General features: G+C 43.4%; 1 protein-coding gene across 1 annotated transcript; it reads right to left on the reverse strand.

The window, feature by feature from the left end:
• Positions 1 to 1,543: 1,543 nt before the first annotated feature.
• Positions 1,544 to 2,461, reverse strand: LOC120928175 (olfactory receptor 1361-like). Its single transcript, XM_040339285.1, has one exon. It carries the CDS (start codon positions 2,459 to 2,461, stop codon positions 1,544 to 1,546), a length of 918 nt encoding a protein of 305 aa, XP_040195219.1.
• Positions 2,462 to 11,484: the final 9,023 nt, after the last annotated feature.

Consider the following 11,484-nt stretch of genomic DNA (forward strand, 5'->3'; position numbering starts at 1 on the left):
CTTTTTTAAATAAAGACAACCTAAGGGTTTTTTTTGGAAGTGCGGCTGTCATTCTTCTAGCCTTTACAATTTGCCTTGTGCATTGCCGGCACTCCTGGTCTCCTGAGAAGCTAGTGATTGTCCAGCATACCCACCTGGATCGGTAACTCCCTTTTCCTGTTCCATAAAGACATGGATAAGCGATTTTGGAGTGGAGAAACTTGACTGGCCTGCACAGAGTCCTAAACGCAACCCGATAGAACACCTTTGGAATAAATTAGAGCGGAGACTGTGAGCCATGCCTTCTTGTCCAACATCAGTGCCTGACCTCACAAATGGGCTTCTGGAAGAATGGTCAAACATTCCCATAGACACACTCCTAAACCTTGTGGACAGCCTTCCCAGAAGAGTTGAAGCTCTGTTATAGCTGCAATGGATGGGTCAACTCAATATTGAACCCTACGGACTAAGACTGGGATGCCATTAACCTCCCTAGCGGTATGATTATTTCAGAAAAAAGGTGCTGAAAGCGGTACAATTATTTTGCATGGAAATTTGGCGTTTTATACTGTAGGCCTGTAATTCTTAGGAATAACTCACTTAAATCTGTTCAAACAAGAGTCTAGTAGACATCCCGGGTATGACATATTTTTAAAAACAAAATTATAAATTATAATATAATAAATAATTATAAAAAATTATAACAAATAATAATATAATTATAATAAAAATTATTTAATAATGTAATCAACTCAAAAACACTGACTGAAACATTTGCTCAGTTGCAGAATTGTCGCTGTCATTACTTTTATTTTTTTATGACGAATTTCCCCACAAATTGCTATCGCACAATTCTGCAAGTGATTATAATTTATTATCGCTGTTTTCTAGCTGCTCTAAAACCATTGTTGACATAAAGGGACACTTTTGGTTGCTATGGACAATCTACAGTTTGCAGGCAGAAAGAACAGTTTTTATTACATAAAAGTACATGTAGGACACTGGACAGACCACTAGGGACAAGGGGTGTGTGTGTATTTTTTACATACAATACTGTAATCTATAAGATTACAGTATACTGTATGTAAGGTGTTTGTTTACCTTTTTAAATTTGGCGCCGTTCTCCGCTCCCGTGCGTCGTAACGTCGCAGGGAACGGAGATCGGCGGCACACAGAGGCACTGTGTGAATCAAGCGAGTACCCGCTCTCTCACACAGCGCGGTGGCATCGCTGGATCCAGGGACAAGGTAAGTAAATCAAGCCTGTGGATTCTGCGAGGCGAGCCCGAGTCTGACTCTGGGTTACCGATCGCAGCACAAAAATGTAACCCCGAGTCAGACTCGGGAATACCGCCAGGGGGGTTAAAGTTCATGTGTGAGTAAAGGCAGGCATCCCAATACTTTTGGCAATATAGTGTGTGTGTATATATATATATATATATATATATATATATTCATTCAATGAAAGGTTAATCCTGATCAAATCAAAGAGAAGGTGTTAAGCTTGTCACACAAACTCATCTCAATATCACAGTCGAATGCTTATTTATTTAGCTGAGAGCAAATCATTGCATCATGAGTTTCTTCAGAGCCCGTTTCACATCTTGGTTCCTTAGGCTGTAAATAAAAGGATTCAGCATGGGTGTGATGACGGTGTATGCCATGCTAACAATACGATCATACTGGGAGGAGTAGTCTGAGGAAGGGCGAAAGTAAATGAAGATGATGGTACCATAGAACAAGGATATGACCATGAGATGAGAAGAACATGAGGAAAAGGCTTTGCTTCGGCTACTACTGGTCTTAATTTTCCAAATAGCCCTTGCAATGAGCACATAGGAAATAAGTATTAAAAGAAATGTAATAATTATAGCAATAGAACCTTCGGTGTAAATTAGGAGCTCAACTAGCGAAGTACTGGAGCAGGACAGTTTGATGAGGGGGGTCTCGTCACAGAAGAAGTGGGGGATCAGTCTGTCCTCACAGTAGCTGAATTGTGACACAATATATACATGCACAACTGAATGCAGAGTTCCGGTAACCCAACAACTACTAGCCAGCATGACCATAACTGTATTATTAATGAATGATTTGTAGCGCAAGGGGTTACAGATAGCCAAATAACGATCAAACGCCATGATTGACAAAAAAAATATCTCAGTGACCCCCAGAAACACAAAGAAGTACATCTGTAGGAAACAACCATGGAAGGAGATGGAGGCTTCTCCATGAAGAATGCTGGACAGAAGCTTGGGAACCGTCACGGTAGAGAAAGAGATGTCCACTACTGACAGGTTCCCTAGGAAAAAGTACATTGGCGTGTGCAACCGAGGAGAAAGTATAATAGCACTTAGTAAAAGTAAATTAGCAGTCCATGTGAGGGCGTATATGACCAGAATGGTGGAGAAGAAAGCAGCGTGGTTGTACTGAAGATCTGAGAATCCCAGTAGAATAAAATCGGAGGTTAGATTTGCTTTTTCCATCAAAAAGAGCAAGAGACATTGTTGTCACCTCTACTGCAGAATCATATACGTGGACATCCACTCAGCAGATACATCCTGTATACAGATTCCTTTATTGTGCTTTTGGTGACAATGATAAGCAGCAACTCAAAGTATTCTCAATATACTACATATCACATCTTTCCATAGAATATGCAATTTTCAGGAGGTTCCCAATTCGTGAAACTTAACGCCATGACTGAAAGAGATGACTTCCTCAGATTCCTCAGTACAGGATTCCGGTAGAACTCAGTAAAATATGCCTGCAGCTCATACAAGTGTGTATACATCCAGAATGGTGGAGAGAAGAACAGCACAGTCGTACTCAACATCAGAAAACCTCAGAAGAAAAAAGCTGAAGGTTAGATGGACATCTTCCATGAAAATGATGTAGAATTTACAGACAGACCAGGAGGAAATCATTGGAGGGGCTACATGATTCGGGTGAGGAATAGTCCAGAGGAAAGAGTTCATTGCTAAGTCTAATGCCGCGTGCACACGGTCAAAATTTCCGTCAGTTGTAAGCTTTTGGTCGGAAATTCTGAACGTGTGTATGCTCCGTTGGACTTTGTCTGTCGGCATTTCAGAGAGTAAAAATTTGTAATGTAAACATCCCTTGTGACAGTAATAGGTGGTGACAGGTACTCTTTATTGAGGGGGCATTTTTATATCTTTTTTTTCCAATGGATCAAAAACGTTTAATGCTGATGTGCCGTGTTTTTGAGCATTTATCTGCATTTATCAGCGTTTTTTTACGTTACAGCATTTAAGCAGCTGAAAACAGCTGAAAAACTCCTCTCAGAACCCTCTACACATAGGAGACTCGATTGAAGTCCAGTCTTAGGCCCCGTACACACGGCCAAGTTTCTCGGCAGAATTCAGCCAGAAACTCGATCGGAGCTGTATTGTGTGTACACTTTCGGCCGAGGAAACCGACGAGGATCTCGTCGGGCCAAATAGAGAACATGTTCTCTATTTCCTCGTTAGTCAACGGGGAAACTTGGCTCGCCGAGATCCTCGGCGGCTTCACAAGGAACTCGATGAGCAAAACGATGTGTTTTGCTTGTCGAGTTCCTCGGCCGTGTATAACGGGGCCTCACTCTAGCCGGCGGAAGTGCCGAAACATGGCTTGGGTCTCCCGGTGGGATGGGAGGTCCAGGAAGAGCGGTGGAAGGTGGCGGGAGGAGGGACGTCCCCTCCCGCTGCTTTAGAGCCGACCACCACCTAATGAGCCAATCGCCCCCTTAAAGCCGAGGCGCTAAGGGGATAACCTAATTTTTTTTTATATACCGGCCTGTATGCTGAGCATCAAAAACATTTAACAACATCAACTTGGGATCCGACTCAAGGGTTAGATTAGGAGTCTGATTTAGATCAGCTAGAACCGCTAACCAATATGAATCAAGAAGTGGACGTGACCAGACCTTTATCTTGCACAGATGCTTTAACCACTTAAGCCCCGGAAGGATTTGTCCCCTTAACCACTTAAGGACCGCCTCCTGCAGATATACGTCGGCAGAATGGCACGGCTGGGCACAAGCATGTACCTGTATGTCCTCTTTAAGTGCCCAGGCTCCGTGACCGCAGCCGCGGGACCCGCAGACCCAATCGCCGCTGGAGTCCCGCAATCAGTCCCCGGAGCTGAAGAACGGGGAGAGCTGTGTGTAAACACAGCTTCCCCGTTCTTCACTGTGGCGCCGTGATCGATCGTGTGTTCCCTAATATAGGGAAACACGATCAATGATGTCACACTTCCAGCCCCGCCCCCTACAGTTAGAAACACAGATGAGGTCACATTTAACCCCTTCAGCGCCCCCTAGTGGTTAACTCCCAAACTGCAATTGTCATTTTCACAGTAAACAATGCATTTTTAATGCATTTTTTGCTGTGAAAATGACAATGGTCCCAAAAATGTGTCAAAGTGGTCCGATGTGTCCGCCATAATGTCGCAGTCACGAAAAAAGTCGCTGATCGCCGCCATTAGTAGTAAAAAAATAAAAAAATTAATAAAAATGCAATAAAACTATCCCCTATTTTGTAAACACTATAACTTTTGCGCAAACCAATCAATAAACGCCTATTGCGATTTTTTTTACCAAAAATATGTAGAAGAATACGTATCGGCCTAAACTGAGGAAAAAAAATGTTTTTTTTATATATTTTTGGGGGATATTTATTATAGCAAAAAGTAAAAAATATTGTTTTTTTTCAAAATTGACGCTCTATTTTTGTTTATAGCGCAAAAAATAAAAACCGCAGAGGTGATCAAATACCACCAAACAAAAGCTCTATTTGTGGGAAAAAAAGGACCCCAATTTGTTTGGGAGCTACTTCACACGACCGCGCAATTGTCAGTTAAAGCGACGCAGTGCCGAATTCGCAAAAACTGGCCAGGTCCTTTACCTGCCTAAAGGTCCGGGTCTTAAGTGGTTAATGACTAGACCATTTTTTACCATACGGCACTTCATCGCTTTGACTGACAATTGTGAGATTGTGCGATGTTGTACCCAAACAAAATTAACATTCTTCTTTCCCCACAAATCAAGCTTTCTTATGGTGGTATTTGATCACCTTTGCGGTTTTTGATTTGTTGCGCTATAAACAAAAATGTCCGAAAATTAAAAAAAATGTTTTGCTTTTTGCTATAATAAATATCCCCCCAAAAAATAAACAAATTTCTTCTTTAGTTTAGGCCAATATGTATTCTTCTACATATTTTTGGTAACAAAATTGCAATAAGCGTATGATTGGTTTGCGCAAAAGTTATAGCGTTTACACTACAGGGGATAGATTTATTATTATTGGCCCGGATTCACGTAGCACTTACGCCGACGTATCTCGAGATCCGCAGTGTAAGTGCACATATGCGCCGTCGTATCTATGCACCTGACTTTGAAAGCAAGATACGCCTGAAATTAGGCTTCATCTGACCAACGTAAGTTTCCTACGCCGTCGTATCGTGGGCGCATATTCACGCTGGCCGCAAGGGGTGCTTCCATTGATTTACACTTTGCCGTTGTATTTTACGTTGTTTACGTAGTACGTGAATAGGGCTGGGTGTAGGTTACGTTCACGTCGTAGGCAGTGATTCGACGTATCTTAGGCGTTCGTTCCGACGTGATTCTGAGCATGCGCACTGGGAAACGTCCACGGGACGGCGCATGCGCCATTTGTTCGGCCCATCATTTGCATGTGGTCACGGTTCATTTAAATGGATCATGCCCACTTCCACCTACTTTGAATTAGGCCGGCTTATGCCTAGGAATTTACGTTACGCCGGCGCAACGTTGGGAGCATTTCCTTTGTGAATACTGTGCTCGCCGCTCTGCGCAGCATCAGCGTAGCGTATATTTAATACGCTACGCCCGCCTAAAGATGCGCCAAGGTATGTGAATCCGGGCCATTATTTTTTTTTTACTAGTAATGGCGGCAATCTGGGATTTTTATTGGAACGACAACATTGTGACGGACAGTTTGGACACTTTTGACACTTTTTTGGGACCATTGACATTTATACAGTGATCAGAGCTAAAAATAGCCTCTGATTACTGTGTAAATGTCACTGGCAGGGAAGGGGTCAACACTAGGGGGTGATCAAGGGGTTAAATGTGTGTCTAAGGCCCCGTACACATGACCGGATCTATCCTCTGAAACTGGTCCGACGGACTGTTTCAGCGGATAGATCCGGTCGTGTGTACAGCCGTTTTTCGGCGGACATTTGTCCAGCCGACAGATTTCCAGCGGACCAAGATTGGTTAGCATGCTAACCAATCTGTCCGCTGGAAACCTGTCGGTCGGACGTATTCGGTCGTCTGTACAGACTCACCGGACACGTCCGACCGACCGCCATCCCTCGCATGCGTCGTACTGATTCGACGAATGCTTGGAAGCTTTGAACTTCCAGGGCCGCCCACATCGCCGCGTCATCGTCGCGGCGATGGCGCGGCCACTCCCCGCGTATTGTTTACGCGCGGATTTCTGTCTGATGGTGTGTACAACCATCAGACAGAAATCTCCGGGCGGATAGATCCGCTGAAAACGGTCTGGCCGACCGTTTTCAGCGGACTATCCGTCCGTGTGTACGGGGCCTTAGAGAGTTATTCTAACTGTGGGGGGGTAGGACTGCCTGAAGGAGGAGACATATCACTGTTCATACTTAGTATGAACAACAGATGTGTCTCCTCACCCCTGACAGAACAGAGATCTGCCTGTTTACATTGACAGACCTCTGTTCTGTGTCTCTCAGGAGCAATCGTGGGTGCCCCCTAGTGGTCTTAAAGCAGTTATACCTACAGCCAAGGCAAGTCGACCTGCTGCAGTATAACTGCGGCGGCTGGTCGTCTAGTGGTTAAATCAGAGCCAATGGCTTTTTATCTAAGAAAAATTCCCAAAACATGGCCTGTTGGGGGTACTTGAAGACAGGGTTGAGAACCACTGATCTACTGGATCAGATTCCAAGGTGAAAGAGGGTGGGAACTGTCTAAAGCCTCATACACACGATCAGATTTCCATCGGACAAGTCCGTGGATTTTTGTCTGAAGGGCGTTATCCATGAACTTGTTCTGCTCTTTAGCGCCACCCTTTGGGCAACTTCTGCTTATGTTGTCTTATGGTTAGCATTGGTTCGGAGCATGCGTGTTTGCACTTTGGAACTTAGTCCGATGGACACACGATCGGATAATCCGACGGAACACATTTGTTGTCGGACACTTTGAGAGCATGCACAGCCAACATTTGTTGATGGAAATTCCGACAACAAATGTCCGATGGAGCATACAGATGGTCGGATTATCCGACAAAACACGTCCATCAGACAAATTGTTGTCGGAATATCCGTTCGTGTGTACGGGCCTTATGAAAGGCATGTTGAAGCTGAAAATATTAAAAAAAAACATCCACTGTGGTAGAACATACGCAGCCTTAAGCCTCGTACACATGATCTGATTATCAGACGGGAATTGTGTGATGACAGGCTGTTGGTGGAAAATCCGACCGTTTGTACGCTCCATCGAACAATTGTTGTCGGATTTTCCACGAACAAATGTGGGATAGCATGCTTTAAAATGTTCCGCCAACAACGGTCTGCTGTCGGATTTTCCGATACAAATACGCATGCTCGGAATCAATGCTCACCAAACACAACATTAGCAGAAGGTGCCCAAAGGGTGGCGCTAAAGACCTGAAAAACCACCTTGTTTCGTGTTTGTTGGCCGAAATTGTGTGCCGTTTGTATGCAAGACAAGTTCATGGCCAATGCCCTTTGGAGACAAAAGTCTTACACTTTGTCCGTGGAAAATCCGATCGTGTGTAAGGTCGAGAAATGAACGCAGCCTGCCATCTGAGACAACAGATTTGTGCCCATTTTTAATGGAGCTGCCCTTTCTTTTTACATTTTATTTCCACTGGCGTTTTTACAGCCACTGTTGTTCGCCTTTTTTACAGCTTAAAAACGCCTGGCCATGTTTATTTTGTAAAAAAAAAAAGCGTTTTCGCGCGTTTTTGAGCTATGTGGGCATGATGCCATAGAATAACATGGACAGACGTTTTTAAGCTGTAAAAAACACTCAGAAAAGTGGCTGCAAAAACGCCAGTGGAAATGAAGCCTAAATCACAAAAGTGTTCATTTGGATCTACAGTGTGTTTTACAATGGTATTTTTATTTGATTTTTACATTTCATGTATTCATTTGCATTTTTTTATTATATTTATTTTTATTGAAAAGAAAGATTTTTTTTTCAGATCAATAAAATGACCATCAAAACAAAGAAGAAAAAAAAGATTATTAAATGCCACATTTCAAACAGAGAAAAAAAACAATTAATTCTCTTTTTCCATCTAAATCCTAACGTTATAATTCTAAATTTTTATCTTTTTAATTTACAAATAGTTATCAGACAAAGAGCATATTAATAAAAGACATTATAGAAAAAAAGAAAAAGAAAAAAAGGTAAGGAAGAAGAGCATTGATTTCCCTGAAGCCAGACATTATCCATAAATGATGTGTTATATCTCTCTAATATACAAATATATAATAAAATCAAACATCTAGTCCAAGGGTTAATGAGTCTATGAGTCTTTAACCACTTCAATACCGGCCAAAAGGCATACAGTATGACGTCCACAGATGGGATCTCCCATCCTGGGTGGACGTCATATGACGTCCTGGGCTTTGCGGGGGGATATCTGAATGATGCCTGCAGCTAGAGGCATCATTCAGATATCCATCTCTTCAGCCGGCGATCCTGTGCACCATAAGAATGATCATAGCGGCAGTTCCACCGCTTGATCGTTCTTATAGGCGGTGGGAGGGGACGTCCCCCTCCCGCCGTCATCCAGTGCTTCTCCGGTCTCTCCCTTGCCATCGGAGACCCGGAGAAACGATCCGCCGGCGTCGGATGGAAAGCATAAAGATGACCGGTGACCAGAGGGTCACCAGTCAACTCTATGATCGTCGGAGGCCCGGGCGCGATGTTATGATGTCACGCCCGGGTACCAGAATGTAAACACAGCCGCAATCGCGGCTGAAAGCATTAGATCTGTGAATTTTTTTTCACGATCTCATGCTTTCCAGCCTGGAGGAGAGATGTGGGGGGAGGGGGGGGTCTTATTGACCCCGCCTCTCTCCATAAAGAGGACCTGTCACACACTATTCCTATTACAAGGGATGTTTACATTCCGTGTAATAGGAATAAAAGTGATAAAAAATATATATTTTTTAAAAAGTGTAAAAATAAAATAAATTGAGTAAAATAGCACTAGACCTCCTCTGTAACTCTAAATTCGTAACTTGTAAAAAAAAATAAGCGACGCCTATGGAGATTTTTAAGTACTGAAGTTTTTCGCTATTCCATGAGTGTGTGCAATTTTAAAGCGTGCTATGTTAAGTATCTATTTACTCGGCGTAACATCATCTTTCACATTATACAAACAAATTGGGCTAACTTTACTGTTTTGTTATTTTTTAATTCATGAGACCGTTTTTTTCCCCCAAAAAAGGTGTTTGAAAAATTATTTGCGCAAATACCGTGCGAGATAAAAAGTTGCAATGACCAGAATTGTATTCCCTAGGGTGTCTGCTAAAAGAACATATATCGTTTTTTTTTTTTTTGGGGGGTTCTGAGTAATTCTCTAGCAAAAAAATAATGACTTTTGCATGTAGGACAGAAGTGCCAAAATAGGCCCGGTATGGAAGTGGTTAAATTACATTTTTTTCCTCAGTTTAGGCCGATACGTATTCTTCTACATATTTTTGGTAATAAAAATAACAAAAAGCGTATATGGATTGGTTTGCGTAAAAGTTATAGTGTCTACAAAATAGGGGATAGATTTATGATATTTTTTTTTTTTTTTTTTTTTTACTAGTAATAGCTGCGATTTTTATCGGGACTGCGACATTATGGCAGACATATCGGACACTTTTGACACATTTTTTGGACCATTGGCATTTATACAGCGATTAGTGCTATAAAAATGCACTGATTACTGTATAAATGTCACTGAGAGGGAAGGGGTTAACACTAGGGGCGATCAAGGGGTTAACTGTGTTCCCTAGTGTGTGTTCTAACTGTGGGGGAACTCGCTACAGGAGATAAGAGGTCATGGTTCCCAGCTTATAGGAACTCACGATCTGCATCTCCTCTCCTCACAGAACTGGGATGTGTGTGTTTACACACACATGTTCCTGTTCTGCTTCTCGTGCCTGTGATCGCTCGTGGGTGGCGGTCATTGCGACCACCGATCACAAACATCGGCACCCCCACTGTGCAGAGCGTGCGCGCCTGCTATCCCTCTTAAAGGAACCGTCGTACGGCTACGACGGTTCGCGGGATCGTGCCGACCTGCCACCGCATAACGACGGCGGCTGGTCGGCAAGTGGTTAAAATGATCAGCTTTTATTTACCGTATTTATCGGCGTATACTGTGCACTTTTTTGCCCTGAAAATCAGGGCAAAATCGCGGGTGCGCGATATACGCCGATACCCACTTTCCCGCGCCGAGTTTGAATGCTGCGCCGGCATATACCGAGCGCAGTACACTCGTGTATAGTCGGGCAGTCTCGGCTCCTCTCGCGCTCACGTTCTGGACGTACAGGACGTGAGCGCGAGAGTAGCCGAGACTGCCGGACTTGCGCTCAGTATATGCTGGCGCAGTATTCAAACTTGGCGCGGGAAAGCGGGAAATGAGCGGGGAGGACACCGCAGAAGGACGCTGGACCCGACGAAGAGGACACCCGAAGCCGCAGACGGACGCCGGATCCGATGAGGCCGTCGATGGACGCCGCGCAAGACACCAAAAGTACAAAAATCGTATTTCCACATGAATTTCGGGGCAACTTTAGGGGTGCGCGCTATACGCGGGAGCGCGCTATACCCCAATAAATACGGTATTCATGTAAAAATGTTATCCCCCTAGGGCTGACAACACTGCTGTCTGCTGTGCTCATTCCTCCAGAGTGGGGGCGCTCTTATACAGCAGGTGTGTTACTGGCCAGATCACCAGGTGAAAACAGAAGGAGAAAACTCCAAAGAAAATAAAACCAATGCAGATACCACTGGTAAGCAGCAATAATATTTTTTTCTTTACATTGGAAGTCATTGCTAGCTCCACCTTTAGGTCATGGTTTGATCTGATACACCAAATAATATTCATGAAGGAATTAAAGCGATAGACCCCCCTCTGTAACTCTAAATAGATAACCTGTAAAAAAAATAATAATGTAAGCGTCGCCTATGGAGATTTTTATGTACCGTAGTTTGGCGCCATTCCATGAGTGTGTGCAATTTTAAAGCGTGACATGTTAGGTATCTATTTACTCGATGTAACATCATCTTTTATAGTTTACTAAAAATTGGGTTATATATTGTGATTTTTTATTTATTTTTCATTAATTCATTAACCACTTAACCCCCGGACCATTACACTGGTCAAAGACCAGGTCGCTTTTTGCGATTCGGCACTGCGTCGCTTTAACTGACAATTGCGCAGTCGTGCGACGTGGCTCCCAA

The sequence above is a fragment of the Rana temporaria genome, chromosome 2, assembly GCF_905171775.1.
Source record: "Rana temporaria chromosome 2, aRanTem1.1, whole genome shotgun sequence".
NCBI lineage: Eukaryota > Metazoa > Chordata > Amphibia > Anura > Ranidae > Rana > Rana temporaria.